We start from the raw sequence: 17,385 nt of genomic DNA on the forward strand, positions 1-17,385 counted from the left end.
CAGGTTACCACAGAAATAAGATAAATTTTAACAACAACACAATCAAAGTGTGATGTCTTGACTCTGTAATGCTCAGAGGCTTGAATGACGAAGGCCAGTGTGAAAGTATATTGCATTAGAGTATTAAAACATCTTTGCATAATGTCCTTTAATAAAAATAATAACACAATTATAATAATAACTTTACACTTTTGTTGCTTACATATGATATATGATATATGAATATATGAACATGAGATAATAATATAATATAAGTGTGCTATGTGAGTGTTATGTCACGTTATGTAATTATCAAATCACTTTTTATCCATGCTAGGAATTACTACTAATACTATAGATTATGGAGGAATATCATTTTTAAGTCTCTGCGTTGGCGACAGCTGTAACCACAGACATTATGTTTTCAGGTTGTCTGTCCGTCCCATTTTCATGAATGCCATATGTCAGGGGTGCCTTGAGGGAATGTCTTCAAATTTGGCACAAACATTCAAGGATAAACTGATCAAAATGAGTAAGTTTATGAAGTTTTTGTATTGGTTTCATATTATTTCTGCTTATTATATTCCTGTATGTTCAAGTGTTTTGTGTGTTCTTTCCACCACAGGGGCTGATGGTCTGATATATGTGAGGCTGAGTGCTTCCAGATAGTGGCTATAAATCTGTCATCGGTTACCAGCAGCTAAACCAACACAATATGTTTGTTTGTTTTGAGCTCTTGAATTGTATATAAAAAAAAGACTGTTGTTTGTCCCTGTTAGTTTGTTGGTTTTTCTTTGCCACTTTGTGTGATTTACCTACACAGGCCTCTGTATTAAGTGCATTGCTATACATGTCTATTTGTTATCCTAAACTTAATAAAAAACAGCATACAAATGCTATGAATTGATTTGTCCTTCTAATAAAAATATCATATTAAACTAATATGCCAACTATAGGCTATTGCTTTAATACTGAAAGCTTTATTACCTAATATAAATGTACCAATGTTACAACATGAACAAATGAAGTTTGTCAGAATGGGCAGCACAATATCCGTTTATCTACAAATTATATTTTTTCTATATTGCATAACTTATGTGCATTTTATTTGCTGATTTTGCATTAGTATAGTATGCTAATTAGACATACCCAATAATGTAGAACTGTGACAGTTATATATTTAATTGATTTAAAACCTGCAACTATATATTTCAATCATTTTCAAGCAAACATTTGCTGGTTCCAAATCCTGACATGAAGATTTGTTGTGACAGAAAACTGAATATCTTCAGGGGTTCGGACTGTTGAGTGGTCAAAACAAGCATTCTGCAGATTTCACTTTGGGGTTTGGGATATTTTTCACTATTTGTTGGCATTTTGAAATCTAGATTGAAAGAGTAACTGGCAGATTAATAGATAATGAAAATAACATTTTGTTTCAGCCCCACAGTAATGAATCTCTTTTTACTCACTGACAGGTTGCTCCTCTGAGACAGATGTAAATGTGCTCTCTGATTTCAACCACTCAACTCCTGAAAGCTGATGAACTCCACAACCTTTTTCTGTAGATGATGAAATATTTTGTTTTTAGCTTCTCTTTTCTTTCTTTTTTTTGAGTTCTTTTGAGCCACTGTGTTACTCATAGCAAATATCAAACGATAAAAGAAAACGACAGGATAAATCTATTCTGGTTTTTCTTTTTCGCTTTTTCACTGACTGAAAATGTTGTTGTTTTTTTTTACTTGTGTAACTGCAACTTGCACATGATTTACGCAGCAGGGTTGCAGCTTCACTGACAGCAGGCCTTTCCCATTCCCAAACATAGATGTCAAATTATCATTCTCTGGCATAAGTGGAGAAAATAAAACCACAAGTTCAATCTTGAGCTCAACTGATTCGCTGCATGTGTTTAGGCTCTAGTGTCCTTTTACAGATGAAGCTGACTGATGTGACGTCTTCCTGGCCTGCTGCAGAAACCAATTTATAGACTAAATCTGACACCAGTTTCTCGAATTTGACTTGGAGTTCATATGTGATTCTGCAGATGTGATGACAACAGCACACTGATGTGCACAGGTGGGAGCTTGAGTATTAGCTTTGGCCAGTTTTCACAGCCTTGTTAGGATACACTTCTGTAGGTAAACCACATAGTGTAGCTGTAGCAGCATGAGAACATGTCCAGTGATGTTTACGTTGGATGTAGATTCAAAGACAAAAGAATGTGGAGACATGGGAGGCTGAAATGCAATCACGGCTGTCTTATAATGCGAACATGGGGAGTTCTCCTTTACAACAGCAAATGTTTGAGAGGGGCAGTTCGAGGGGTTTGGTAGAGACTTCATTGGAGAATAGAAATCAGACAATCACAGTCAGTGGTTTGCACTGATTGAGCTCTGTTGAAATCACAGTGATCAAATCAACCAGTGGAAACAATTCTTTTTGTTTTTACAATTTAATGATGGCAGAATGATCCCCCGGAGTGAATGAGGAAATTTTGCATTCAGGACACTTTTGGGAATTAACTAACTGAACTGAACTAACTGGAAACTTTAAACTGGTTGAGCCTGTTAATTTATTGCTATTCATTGCCAAAGGGGGATAACACACAAATGTACATAAATCATGTGGCAGGTTTCAAAAAAACAGACTTTGACTATTGCTTAGATAATAATAGTCAGACTTAAGATAGCGGTCTAAATTTATCCGTTGCACAAAGCAGTTTAACCTAAACTGGACTGTGGTACAATGAATTCTGGGTAAATCAAGACTTTTTTCAAAATAAAAAAAATGGCCAACCGACCACTGAGCTCCATTTACCCCAGCAGAAAATGTTTGTCTTTTGGAAGAATTCAACAGTCACAAGGACATTTTACTTTGAAAATTCAACAAAGAGTGTAACAATAAAAAAATAGAAAAAACCTGATTTGGGAAAAGAAATCGCTGCAGTCTCTAAAAACTCTTTCCCTTCTCATTGCGCTCTCCATTACAGTGTTAGCAAACAACAATCCTGTTTTTAGTTTTTGAGTGCTACTGCTCAGTGCAGGTGTCATTGATTGTTACCATGGTAACATTAGTCTTAGGCCTGAGTTAGCCTAGGATTAATGTGTCTAATTTCTTTTGGCTGAAAATGGTAGTTGAAACGGTCTTACTTGCATGAGACAACTCTATGAGCCAAGTTAAGACTGGCCTAAAACTACAGACCAGTTTAAAATATCTTTGTGAAACCAGCAACACCACAATCATTATTTGACCTTAACCAAGATGTTATGATGCCTAAACCAAGTCAAACTTAACCACAGCAGTGTCAGATCAGAGAACGGTTTTATTTTTAATTTTTAAGTTTTGTCGCTCTGTTGAAAGTGGCGTCAGATGAGAAAAGGCTTATATTGTTATTTCTATAGGATGGACCAGCAACATATTTTGTTTTTTAATTGGGAGGACTCCTCGCAGAGAAAGTACTTCTTATTATTGTGTAGCAGCTGAAACTTCTGGGTTGAACTTGTTCACCTCAGCCTCAGTGTAACAGAGTCTCTCCTTTGCAAAGTCACATATGTTGAGAGGATTAAATAGATTGTTGTTGGAAACATCAGGGAAGTGTTATTTAACGCAGCAGCAGGAAGCCAAGATTTACGAGTACACTTATGGTTTACAACCAAAATGTATTCTGGCTTGTATCTTTGCAGTATTTTTCCTTTTTTTCAGTTTAAATGAATCATAGTGTTAGTTCTGTTGGAGCACCTTAGTCAAGCTTGGTATCATCGGTTTCATGCTTCACAATCATTGGCTCATTTACTCTCTGTAAGGTTATCACCTGACTAGTGATGTCCAGTCATCGTTATGCAGGTGTACAACAAGGTCATTTGTTTATTGTTCACCTATCTATTTATTAAGGGGGGTTAGTCCTCTCAGCAGAATTGTTGTTGCTGCTCAGATTGTTAAAGAACCGAGTCTTTTCCACCAAATCATTTGCTATAAATGGTTAATCAGCAGGTGTCTTCTTGTGAGAGAAATAGGAAGGTATATCTGATGTAAGGTGTATGATGCTGCAAGATTAGAGGCCAAAGGTTGCCAAAATGTGTTGTTTATTAGCATCATGATGCTTTTCGCAAATTCAAACATAACTGTCTCAAAAGGTCGTGGCCACATTATCCTGTACAGGAATGTGAACCCAGGTTAAGTTGGACATCGGAAGTGGCTGACTTTTCTCTTTCAAAGGCTGATGAGAAGAAAGATCGGTGTATGCTGTTGAACTGTTATACTCTGGTTCCAGACTGATTCTGAGGGAAATACTTAATTATTAAAATATCTTTTCAGCTGTTTTTTGCTGATTAGGAAAGAAGAAACACATGCAACGACAAAAATTTGCCAGGTTTAAGGATGTCTGTGGTTCCTAATATAAACATTAGTGGACTGAGTCACCTGGAAGCCATCTGGCTTCACATAATTTTTATCCTTTAACAAAAATGTCTTTAAAAGCCTTTTAATGGGCCTCATGATGTTATTATGAGTGCTTTACTTTCTGTGCATTTCCTGTGCTTATCATTTCACTTGGATGCATTTGTAACAAATTCTCAGTAGTAATTCAGCGGCACGTTTGTGTATGAGCTAACAGTATCGACCACTGTTCATGAAATATCAGATCCCCTGTGCTCCAAGACTGGCTCTTGAGATCTTTGAAAGGATGACCCTTTAAAATCAATCATCCCATATCCTTTGGCGCCGCCGTGACAACAGTGACATTTTACACCCCTCAAAGTGGAAGTTATTATTCTAGTCCAATCTCTCTGTCTTCCCCTATCCTGAGGCTATTTTCCTCCCACTCCACAGCCACCCTCAGCCGTGCTGTCGCTCCACAAATCTGCGGTGTGAAGTGCGCTGAAGAGTGAAAAACATCAAGCAGCCATTGAGTGACAGGTTTACAGATGAACATGAAGGTAAACTGTTTCAGAGGGCTGATGAAGGAGGCCGTGTGAGATTGAAGCACCAGTGTCTGTCTGAAGAACACAGAAGGCAGGTCCATATAAAGCAGAGACAAGTATTCAACAAAAACACATGAGAAAGATAGATTGGGATTAACTGTAATGAATATAAAGCTGTGTAAAAATTATTATATTGCTTTTGCAAACTTTGGGTCAGTTTTTCTTCCTCCGGCGAATGCGGAGATGAGCCAAAACAATTCTTTTAATAATATAAAGGAAAATAAAGCAAAAACCGATCTGATAGTTCAATGTTTGTGAGCTTTTCGTCATTCCACCTTTCTGCTTTAACACAATACAAGTCTTTTATATATAGATATATATATATATATATATATATATATTTTTGTGTGTATTATGAGACAGGTTTAGCTGTGAGTTTGACTTTTTTCAGAAACCTCATCACATCCAGCTTCAGTATTGAATGTTTGTTTTTACTGTGGATGGAAAATACAGAAAAAAAGTTAGTGTGACATTATCTGAAATCCTGCATTTGGTTAAAAAATAATTAAGATGGCATGGTAAAATGTACATCCTGTAAGTATATGTACATAATAGACTCTAATGATACACTGTAAAAACCACCAGTGATTCGTATACATTACATCTTTACTTCTGCGTTCAGTTAAACCACAGTTATCATAGGTGCAGGACTGGAATAGTCTACTTTGATCTTTTCTCATGAAAAGCTAAAAAAACAGAGGTGATGGTTGTTTGTGTGTTTAAGCTGTTGATTAGAAACACATGGCAGAGCATACAGTGCTGTCAATGGAAAAAACATGGCTGCTTCGAGAACAGTGGTGTAGAGTAACTAAGTTACTGATATACTATACTGTGGAGCTATATCCATTTTATGTTACTCTGCATTTATAAATTTATAAACAAAACATTACTGATGCATTTTTACAAATTAAAATACCCACAGTCAGACAACCCGAACAAGTTACCAGGCAACACACAACAGGCAACAAAGGTAGCAGGTACTCTGAACCACACGGGAACAAAAACAGGAACATAAGCAGATGATGTGCCAGAGAACAAGGGAAGGGAACTGGTGTATATATTAAATCCAAGGTTGATTATTGAATGAAGTGCAGGTGGAGAGAGGTCAAGTGCCTGATGAGTGGAAGCTGGTGTGTGTCACTGTCTGCTCCCTCAGTTCCCCTCAGCCCTCACCTCAGGCCTCTGCTCAGGGCTCCCTGGCCATGTTCCTCCGTGCCCACACCTGCCATGCTCCTTTCACCCATTAGATGTCCTCTCCCTTTTCCCCTGTCTGCCACATTCACGCACCTGTTTCCATGCTCAACCTGCCATTTACTGAAAATGCTTCTGTAATTTGACGTAATTAAAGGCTTTTTACTGATAAATTACAACAATTACACAGTGGTCTTTGCTTTCATATGTTGGTTATTTGAAAGGGATAATGCTCCAAGATCTGCTGTCTGTATCCACATGTTTAGAAATAATAATAAAAGGCACCGTAAAACCACAGCCAAACCACATATTTCACTTTTTTTCTTTTTTCTTTTCTTTTTTTTTAAGTCACTTGAACTTCATTTTTTTTTGGTGTCACCAGCTGCAGCGCAGAGCACAGAGATAAAGTAGCTAAAGAAATTCCTCCTGACAGCAGGCTGAGTGAAGCCTGAAAAAAATGAATGTCTCTAGGACCAAGAACCCTAATGACTGGTGACTAACACACAGTGAGGAGAGAGGGGGAGAGAGAGAGAGAGGGAGACAGAGAGACAGAGAGAGAGGGAGAGAGAGAGAGGGAGAGACAGAGAGAGAGAGAGAGAGGGTAGAGAGTGGAGATGAGAGGGGGAGCGGAAGGGGTGGGGTGGGGTGGGGGGCAGGAGGCTGTCGTCACTGGGAGCTGCAGCAGCATCAGCATCACCGGAATGAGTAACAGTGCGCAACTTGGAGAAACAACTACACTGTCCGGGGGAGCGTGATTGTATGTGTGTCCGTCAACTCTGAGCTTCACGAGCCTGTTTGTCACGGTCTCTTCAACGTATTCATGTGGACCTAAAGGTGCCATATAAAACAAAAAAAGAACCCAAAAAATCCTACGCGGACTCTCTGTGGAGCTGCCGGAAAAAAGGGAGCCATGGATTATATAAGAAACCAACATACTTATCTCTCCATCCTCCTTTTGATAAGTAAGTAGAATAATCCACTTTTACCTTCATTAGTATTTTCTAAAGCAAATCGAAACGTTTCAGCACAGTGAAACTTTTCGCTCTTCAGCGTTTTATTACTTTATTTTTGCTCTAAACGGTTGAATGAACCAATTCGCCAACAATGTGTGAAATTAATGAGCTGCTGCTGCTCCGTGTGTCACCGTGACCGTGTCACTCGCAGGGATCACATGTTGAGTATTTGCTCCTGTATTTAGACGGAGCCTGTTGCAGTTTATTTTCACTTCTTTGAAACGCAGTCCACATGCAGTGACTCTCTCTCTCTCTCTCTCCCTCTCTCACGCACTCATCCAGAGGTGTTTTTCACTTTCCACTTTGAAAAACGGCATCATTTGAGGTGTCATGCTCTCTTGAGGCACACTTGGGAGAATTTGATTTATATTCATTTACACTGCAGAAAGGGAACAAGACTTGGCAAGAAATGGGCTCTGCAACGGGTCTCATTACACTCAGTGGGTTTGCAGAGTGTTTTAGCTGTGCTGTCAGTGATTGTTTGAACTAAACACAGGACATTTTTCACAATTCTCTTCACAAATTAAGGTTATGTGTAGATGTGATTCAGTGAACGTCTTCATGGTTTAACCAGTACTGAAAAGGGTAAAACCAAGTGTGAAGAGTTATCAGCACAGTGAAATGGTTGAATTATTCACAGGCTCTGCTCTGCTTTCCGCTCACGTTAAAATCACCAATCATTCTTTTTATTGATTTATTTTTTTACGTTTTGGTATTGATTCCAGATTTCTTTGTTAACCAGAAAAACACATGTTTATTTGTGCTCCTTGTTTCCCAGATCTAACCAGGCTTAATGCCATATGAATGGAGTGAGTGTTTAGGACCAGCACAGACATGTCATGTGGGCATAGAAATTATGATGAGCTCACTTGGATCCATCAGAGCTGGCTTATTAGCATCGCTGTAATATTGTCTGCCTTTAAATGTTCCCATGCAGCACATTAGTTCACCTTTTATATGTTAAAGCCAGATGTGGGTCACCTGCTTATCCTGAAGTTATTGTTTACCACTGCCTCTTTTTTTCCAGGAATCGTTTCTCATATATTGTGTTGCCTCACACAGGCTTCTGCCCTATAATGTAGCACCACATGCTTTGCACTCACGGCCTTGTATCTACTGGATTTGTGTGTACTCTTTGTGTTGAGCCAGTGATAATCAGTTATTGATAGCTCGCTCAACTTTAATTTTCTTATACAAAAGTCAGACACAAGAGTGGTGGGTCTCTTGGCCCGTCTCCTCTTTGGCTTTTGTAGCCACAGTGGCTCGACCAGTGTAAGTAGCTTTTACTGCAGTCAGTCCCAGTGAAAGGAGAAATCCCAGAGTGAGCTATGCCAAAACTCCAAACCCCCCCCCCTCTGTACCTGAGTCATATCCAGCGAGCAGCAGTTTTTGTTGAGAAGATGGTGAGGGGTAGTTCTCCCATAGCAGCAGCCCTGTCCCCCCAAAATTATGTTTATATACCACTAATGTACAACAACAAGTATCATGTTTTACAGTAAACTAAATGATTCAGTTACATTTTTCAACAACAGTGTGAGGAAAATTTCAATAAAGTAGTTTCCCTACAATATCCACTTCGGCCATTTAGCCTCTCTACTGGTTGCAGCTAGATTAAACAGTTTTATGTTTATGTCAAAGCAGTTGATTTAGATTAGCAAGGATTAAAAAAAGGAAAGACTGTTTAGGGTAATTATGAAAAAGTCAAGACATGATGTGTTTATTTTTTAGGAACATTTATCTAAACCCACAATCTTTTCCTATTCTTAATCAAAGTGCTTTTGAGGCCTACACCTAAACTTTGCATGACCAACCACCCAACCATCTCCCCACAACTGACCAGAACCTCCTTCTGCAGAAATATAAACAGCCAATAAACATTATCCAGGAAGAAATTACATTTCCCGCAACACGTATTTGGCCAAACAAATTAGTATAAATTTAATTTCTAGGACACATGTGACATTTGTCCTTATTGTGCTGCTCACTCTGGCAGTGGACATGTTTGTAATCAGAAGGTCAGATCCACCTGGTTTTTCTTAAGTTATTAAGTTGTTCTTGAGTTGCATGACCGTATCTCTGCAGTTTTGGTAGCATATCTATCTATGTCTTGTAAAATATGTAATACCATACTTGCTTTAAACATTCTACATTATATCAGTGATCACACCATTATTCCTAAACTTAAGTTTTGTTTCCCAGTACCAGTAGGTACCCAGTGTTTTCTATATTTCTTTCCTGTTAAATGCCATATTGTTTCTACCATGTTCCCCATAGACTTTTTTGCACCTTAATTACATTTATAAGTTCCAGTCGGAACCAGAATTTTTCAGTAGTATTTTATTGGTACCCAATTCATACAACAAATGACAGTGTAAATTACAGGCTGTATTATAAAGTGCTCCCTGCTACCTTCATCTTTCACAAGAAATCATAGTTAGATAAAGAATTTACAAAATTTACATGAAGCATAGAGCACAGTAACTTAGGAACTGAAAGGTATAAATGAGAGTGATTTACTGTTTCAAACTGTTGAAACAAGAAACACGTTTGAAATGTGTCTTTAGGCAGGATTTTCAAATTAAGTTTGCCGTCCATTTATATCATTACTCAATGTCAATAAAATGTCTGTCTTTGCTGCAGTGCGAGATACTAGCAAGATAACTGAATATTTTAAGAAGTATATGGATGGACTGTGGATGGGTGTAGGCAGGTGAGATTTGTGAAACCCCCTCCCCGTTGGGCCGGTAGCAGCGGATAAGGACCTCTTTTCCAGTTTGATCATGTGTCTTGTCCTTTCCTGTGGACACATGTGGGATGTGATCGTATACAACATAACAAAAGATTATGCTAATTTAACATGCCAGAATTAAATCCCCCCTTCAGTACCATGGATAGCGCCACTCAGCCAGGCGTGCCGAAAGACTTATTAGCCTGACTGGCCATCGCCACACTGATGGGCCATAAAGTTTCTACCGGCCCTCTCTGTGTGTCTGTCATTCACTCACTGAGAGTGAGCTGTGTTACTGGATTGGGTTCACATATGTTATCAACCCTCACCAATGCGGTCAAGCATATAAACAACAGAATCGCTTTCTTAACTCGTAACTTTAACAGGGCAAATTGGAGCAGATCAAAAGAAGGCATCGTACTAAAATACTCGTTTAATAGCAATTACATCTCAAACAGAAGAAGTTGAAAATAAAGCCCTATCTCTAATACAAGCCTGTTATTTACCTGAGGTAAATAAAGGCTCCAGTCAGTCTTTAAAGAAATACAGAAGTTGAAAAATTTTGTTGCTCTGCCCTGATGTCATATAATCGAAATGATTTGTGCCATATCATTTTGAAAGAACAAGGGCCACAGGGGTAAGTTCAGCACCAGTGGTGCATCGCCATCACCCAACTCAACTATATCACTCACTCAGTCAGTCAGAGACAATGCGGACGTGGTGAAGTCCCGTGGCCAGCCCAGCCAAACATGTACAACACATTTCTCCTTCTGTCGTTCATTACAGCCTCGCAGAAAGGTTCTTAAAACAAAAATGGAGGATGTTTTTGACTCACTCTGTCCCTACAGTTGTCAGTGCTTGTTCTTTGTAAGCACTCTTTGCAGAGTATAAGGATTACAAAAATTCAATGCAGTCACTGTAAGAAGCCAGCTGTATTTCTTGCCAATATATACCTTGTGCGGCTGGATGGTTTACAGTAGAAACACTAGAGGGATTAACATCGCTGTTTCAGACGCTTAACTGTTCCCTTCTCCCCTCCCCTCTAACAGCTGTGCCAAATGCCAAGTTGCATCTTCTAAAACGGTACAGAGGAGAGTGCGGCCAAAAATGCAACGTTGCCATTAGTCTTTAAGAGAGAGTGCTTCATTTCACAACGAGTCACGCCATCATTTCTACCAATTACCTCTGCTAATTTCCCGAGAAACGCGCATCGAAGAGAACGCTTTTGTTATCGTGAAATAATTTAAAACATGCAATCCCACCCTGTTGTTCTGTGTGTGTGCTATTTACCTTTTCCGTTCGCTGCCCTGTTTCCGGCCTCCAAGAGCAAAAACCAGACGAATAACATTCTCACATTTCAGTTTAGGCCCCAGTTTTTATTTGATTTTCGTTTTTACTGACTGACTGAAATGAAGGCTAAAGTGATTTGGGATTTCTTGACTGTGGAGCTATGTCTGTGAAAATGTGCGCTTCAGGAGTAAATATCACAGCGGTTCAGGTAATAACTGTAGCGTCTCATGTTGTTTTGATCGTTGATTTAACACCAGTGTCTCTAAAACATCAGTAACTCTGTGTATCTGTGTGTGCATCTCTGCATGTGTGTTTGTGTGTACAGCTTTAATGATCGCTCTTAAAGTAAACATCTGCTTTCACTTAGCACCTCTCGGTCTCCATGTGTTTCTATCACTGTTAAAAAAAGACAGGTCTGAGCTGCACTTTATCAGCAGAGTCTGAATCAGCTTCAATCAGCAGAATTTGAATCTCATTACTCAAGGCAGCACACACTATAAATCACACACACGGCAAGTCAAGTCAAGTCAAGTTTTATTTCTATAGCACATTTCATTCAGAGGGCAACACAATGTGCTTTACATAAAGTGACAATACAACTGAAACACAAACTGACACTCACGTCCAGCATTTACGTTTTGTTTAATGTCATTCAAGTCAGATTAGGTATGAAATTTACCCTGAGAGTAAGTATAAATGCTAACTTGATCTTTTTGTGGAGTTCAAATGAACGTTAAAGGTTGACCCTGCTCTGACCTGAGAGGAGCCGGGTTACTGTGTAAATTTATTGGTCCCAGTCTCGCTGGGAATTAACTACGTTTTCACTGGAAGATCTCAGGAGTCAGATGTCTTGCTTGGTGGATTGTGCGAACATGATTGCTCCGTTCAGCCTTTTCTCAGAGGTGCAAACTTCATCACTTTTCTATCAGTATTTTTTTTTTTTACTTTTCCCTGCAAAATGTCTAATTTCCTTGGGTCTGTCTCCTTCCAGAATTTCTCTGGCAGGTTTTCAGGACAGACCTCATGTTTTGGCACTGCGTCTCTCTTTGTGTTTATTGCTTTCCGCCTCCTGAACCAGCAACAGTCTGTAGGAGACAACAGAGTGTTTCCTCCTGTTTCCTTGTAGTAGTGTTGCAGGATGAGAGTCTAATGTCTGTTGCTCAGGTGTACTTACAGTGTAATGATTTATCCACAGCCGACTAAAAGAGAGAGAGAGAGAGAGAGGCGGCAGATCAAAGCTCAGCCTCAGAGGCATCACTCTGCTGGCTGGATAACAGACAGATGAGCAGCCAGCTGTGCAACTCTTATGTTCAAGGGCGTCTGTGGGTTGAGGCAAAAACCAGTCATATGTTGTTAAAGGTTTTATTTTTTTGAATTCTTTTCATCAAAAATAGGCAAGAGGGGGTGTCGTGTAGCGTAGTGGTCGTATCAGGCGCCCCATGTGTAGAGGCTACAGTCCTCGCTGCAGTTGGCCCCGGTTCGAATCCCGCATCGGACGGCCTTTCGCTGCATGTCTTTCCCCCTCTCTGCCTCCCTGTTTCCTGTCTCTCTCCACTATACTATCAAATAAAGGCATAAAAAGCCCAAAAAATATACTTAAAAAAAAAAAAAAAATAGGCAAGAGAGACACAGTAGGGAGCAACATAAAAAAAAGACATAAAACTGACTGATGGCAAGAATTTCAAAACGAGAGTGAGATGTTAGACTTCAAGTCAATAAAAAACAGAAAACAAATAATGTTTTAATTTAGGGCTATAACTAACATTGATAATGTAAATTATTGATTCATCTGCTTATTATTTTAGCCTTTGAAATGTCAGGAAAAAGAAAATTATACATCACAGTTTCAAAGAGAGAAGAATGACGTCTTCAGAGAGATTCAATTTACTATCACGTCATAAAATTAAAAAAGAAAAAACAGCAAATTTGAGATTTGAGACATTTGAGAAGTGGTAACAGTTTTGGGTTTTTTTCTTGAAAAATTTTCTAATTGATTATTCGATCAAAATAGTTGGCTATTAATTTTAGGTGGATCCATTGATATTGATTTATTGACCAATTGTTTCAGCTAGTTTCATTTATACTGCTGTGTGGAAAGTTTAAAGTTTGGCACATATAACAATGAAATGACACCATTGTGATGTTGAAAGTGAATGTACAGATGGTCCGTTGATTGATTTTCTTAATTGGCACAAAAACAACAGACAAAAAACAGATTGTTGGTAGAGTTTTGTGTAAACTCACGCCAGTCTGCTCATAAAGCACCAGAGCTAAGAACACAGACCAAAACCCTGCGGATGTTTACCCTGGAAAAAGACATTGCTGTTGAGTTTTCAAATTAATTTTTGGCACCTGGGGGACCGCAACAATACAGATAATAAGCTCTAGACTTTGGTAGATCATAGTTCACTGATTAAATAGGTAGAACTCCAAAAAGTGACCATAAATGATTAAGCAGCGTGACTCCCAGTCGGATACTATCAGTAAGACTGCAATGGATTGCAAAAACATCTTTTGGGAGACAATTATCTTAAATATGTTAAAGCACAGATTGTGCCAATGTGTCATTTCTTCAAAGCTGGGTTTCATTAGATGAAGTGGAACTGCATATTGTACTGTGCTTCTTGAGAACTGAGCACATGTTGGGTCTATTTTTTTTGTGATTTATTCAACGACAAATGCAAATGTGTGTCTCTGGGTTTGAAGTCAGTGAGATAATAGTGGAGAATTATGTGCTTGTTTTTTATAAACAGGCAGTCATCATGTGAGCAAATGTCTTCACGTCCACAGGTGGTGATTATAACTGAACACTGGCAGTATTTTCCTGGGGAAGGTCGCACAAAAACTCTATAGGTTTTCTACTTAAATAATGAAAGTTAAGGTTTCATTTCTCCTTAGCTGAGGGAGTTACTTAAAGGTGTTGCACAGAATCTCAGTGAGACAACAGTGACGGAGACAGGCAACATTAAAGAAGTGCACCGCTGTCCCATCCTCCTGTTGTTGCGACACAAACTTCACAGGGTTCAGCAGACGGGTCAAAGCGATTGAAACTCAGTGAATAACCTGTGGACATGAAATACCTCGACTAAACCTGACCTTTCTTTAACAGGAAGATGATAATATTTCATCATTATTACTCTCTGATTTTAAACCAGCAGCTGGAAGCTTGACAATGACATCAGACTTTGGCTGACATGAATCAGTACTACACCGTTTATACCGGAGATGCTAAATAATGAGTAGTTGGCCAAAATAAAAAAAAACAGCAGACTGCTCCTTTACCGCACAACCGAGGAGAAGGTGGTAATTGTTGACACCTGTGAGGCAGTGAGTGCAGCACAGCTGTGGAGAGGTTTATAATTGCTGACACCTGCGAGGTAGTGTATGTGTGTGTATGTACGTGTATATATGCGTGTATGTGTGTGTGTGTGTGAGAGAGAGAGAGCTAGAGAGAGAGAGAGAGAGGACAGACACATTGCAGGGAATAGTGGGATGACTTGGAATCAATGCTGATTCTCATTTATATTAAGTCATAGTGAGCTTATAGTGGAGTGAAGAATCCCTGAGCTCCGTCAGACTCTAGGACGCCTGTTGCCAGCAAACACCAAGAGCAGGTTTGATTGTTCTACATTTTTTTTTTTTTTTTTTTTTTACCTTTCAGCTCCTGTGATGTTTGATTAACTGCTCATTACCAATCATATTGTTGGATCATCTTACTGAATTTGGTGACACTCTCTTGGCTTCTATTGCTGGAGGCTGCTTTCCTTAGAATCCCCCAATGCCAGCCAAGAAATAATTTTCTTCTTTTTCCTCATTACCCCTCTGCTAAGAAAAATTAACCCCACTCTGCTCTCCCCACTCCGAAAGCACAGACGGAGCTGTCTCATATTTTCCCCTCTGTTGGACATTAACTTCTCTCCCAGCCCAGACTCTCCCTTCTCTTGAATACACACTTCAATCTCCTCAATATGAGACTGAATTCCCCATACACCTACACCCTCTCACACATCAACCCATCAGTTACGTCTGTAACTCCTTTTTAGGACATTTGGACAATTTACATTTGTCTTAGAGACTCTGATATGACTGAGGACTGCGTAATAGTAATAATTCCCAATCCCCAATGGGAATGTTATTTACTATTTAACCGAAAATATCGAATTTATGACAATTTCTTTAAGACATAAAAGATATAGTAAAGAAAGCAGAAAATGAAGGTCATGCTGTTTTTATTGTTTCTATCATGTTCATTTTCCAACATCTGTGCAACTGTCCTCCCCACTTTTTTTTCCTTCTTTCTTTATGTGACACAAAGATGAAGGAAGTTTGTTTTTAGACATAAATGCTTCACATTTCATGGGCCCTAAACTTCCATGTGGTGAGGAATAACTTGGGGGGACCTAGCATTGTTGAATTCAGAGTTAAGAAGAAGAACAATACATCGGAACATATTTTTGAGTCTGTGGTACAGACAGACTGATGTTACTCTCTGTGTCTGTCTATTAAAGGACCAGTGTGCAGGATTTAGGGGGATCTGTTGGATAAAAATGGAATATAAAATTCATGATTATGTTTTCATTAGTGTTTTATATCCTGAAATGAAGAATCGTTGTGTTTTCATTAGAGCTCTTTGTATCTACAGAGGGAGTGGGTTCTCTCCTGCCATGTTGCACCACCATGTTTCTGCAGTAGCCCAGAATGGACAAACCAAACCGCTCACTCTAGAGACTGCCTTTCACATTTTTACGTCACCTTATGGCCACCGCAGGTTCTCCTACACGCTTGGGGAAAAAAAAGGGGGGTGGGGGGTAAGTTCGATCTGCAACCCTACTGCTAGATGCCACTGAGTCCTGAGGAAGGAGGCACTGAAGAAATCACAAACAGAGTGACTGTTTGGCTATTCTGGTGCTAATATAGCAATTTTTTCGCTCAAACAGACAATCAACATTTTGTGACCAGGAAACAATTTAATATATTTGACCTTGTGTTTTAAATTTCCCCATATTTCGGGAACTTTGCTCTAGCACACTCAGGAAGAATCGGTCCTAAATCACGGGGCTGCAGATAGTCATTTAAGTCCAATAAAGCAAAGCAGTGAGTCATACAGGAGGCGGCTCTGGCTCTAGTTGGTCACAGTGATGTTCTGGCTTAATTTATGGCTCAATCATGAACTGAAAGACACAGTTTATGAATGAAGTATGTGCACACTTTTCATAGACACTGCTGTTTGATCTCAGATGAGGAAGGTCAGCTCACCATCTCATTCAGACTGAGTGGGAGTTGGAGATGAGACGGGCTGTTTCAGTCCCTTCAAACTCCACCTCCTCAGGATGTTATCTAGACAGATGTCAGGGCAACCACAGTACAGACTCTGTCAGTTCATGGAATTAATGCCTGCAGTGCAGCTGTGCGCTCGCTCACTGCACTAATCATTATAAATGCTTTGAGTAATACATATGCTATTTTTATCAATGTATCGACTTGCTGTGTCAAGTAAGTGTTATTCATGTGCTTTTGCAGTATTTTTAACCCTATACTGTAAACTAAATTCACAGAGTTCCCTGATGGTGGAACAAGCTACCAAATGCTATCGCAGCAGCAGTGTCCCTCTCTATCTTCAAGAAACTCTTGATGACTCATCTCTCCGGACCTCATTTACTGTGCACTTCTTTAGCTGATCTCGTTGCACTTTTTCCTATTGAACAGATTTAGTACTTAGTGCTTAGGTATGTTTATGTTATCCCTCACCTGTAGGTCATTTTTGATAAAAGCATCTTCCAAATGAGTAAATGTAAATGTGGCGTTAAAGGTTTCTTTCTGCCTGTGCTTGACATTTACAAACGTATACAGTTTCATGACAAGCATATATACCTCACAGAGATGAAACATGTCTGGCAAAAACACATCATGTTAATGCAGTGAAAGCTTTTCACCATCACCATCACTGCATTTAGTCAAATCACATGTTCTGTTCCCATGTCAGTTAACTTGTCCCAAGTCACCTTGAATAAAAATGCTTATCATATCCATATCTGGCTGTCAGATAAAGGGGGGGAAACAGACATGAAGTGTCTGAAAGTCAGTGTGTTTTTGTTGAAAAAGGAACGACTGAGAAGAAACTGCATACCGGTACCATATACCAGCTAACTGGAGCCAAGCTGCAACCAATTAAATCATAAATTGAGTTATTGGACTTAATTCTTTT

The 17,385-nt window shown here is 39.2% G+C and overlaps 1 protein-coding gene across 2 annotated transcripts in view; it reads left to right on the top strand.

Moving 5' to 3' along the window:
• Positions 1–6,860: 6,860 nt before the first annotated feature.
• The window catches only part of ltk (leukocyte receptor tyrosine kinase), a 56,115-nt gene continuing 45,590 nt past the window's right edge, over positions 6,861–17,385 (top strand). For both annotated transcript variants that reach the window (XM_023393740.2, XM_023393741.2), the window contains exon 1: positions 6,861–7,111. In XM_023393740.2, coding sequence (XP_023249508.1) covers positions 7,060–7,111 — 52 coding nt within the window. In that variant the 5' untranslated portion in view covers positions 6,861–7,059. The remainder of the gene's footprint in view (positions 7,112–17,385) is intronic.

The sequence above is a fragment of the Seriola lalandi genome, unplaced genomic scaffold (genome assembly GCF_002814215.2).
Source record: "Seriola lalandi dorsalis isolate HSWRI2012SDOR001 ecotype SW California unplaced genomic scaffold, Sedor1 jcf7180002054942, whole genome shotgun sequence".
Classification (NCBI taxonomy): Eukaryota; Metazoa; Chordata; class Actinopteri; order Carangiformes; family Carangidae; genus Seriola; species Seriola lalandi.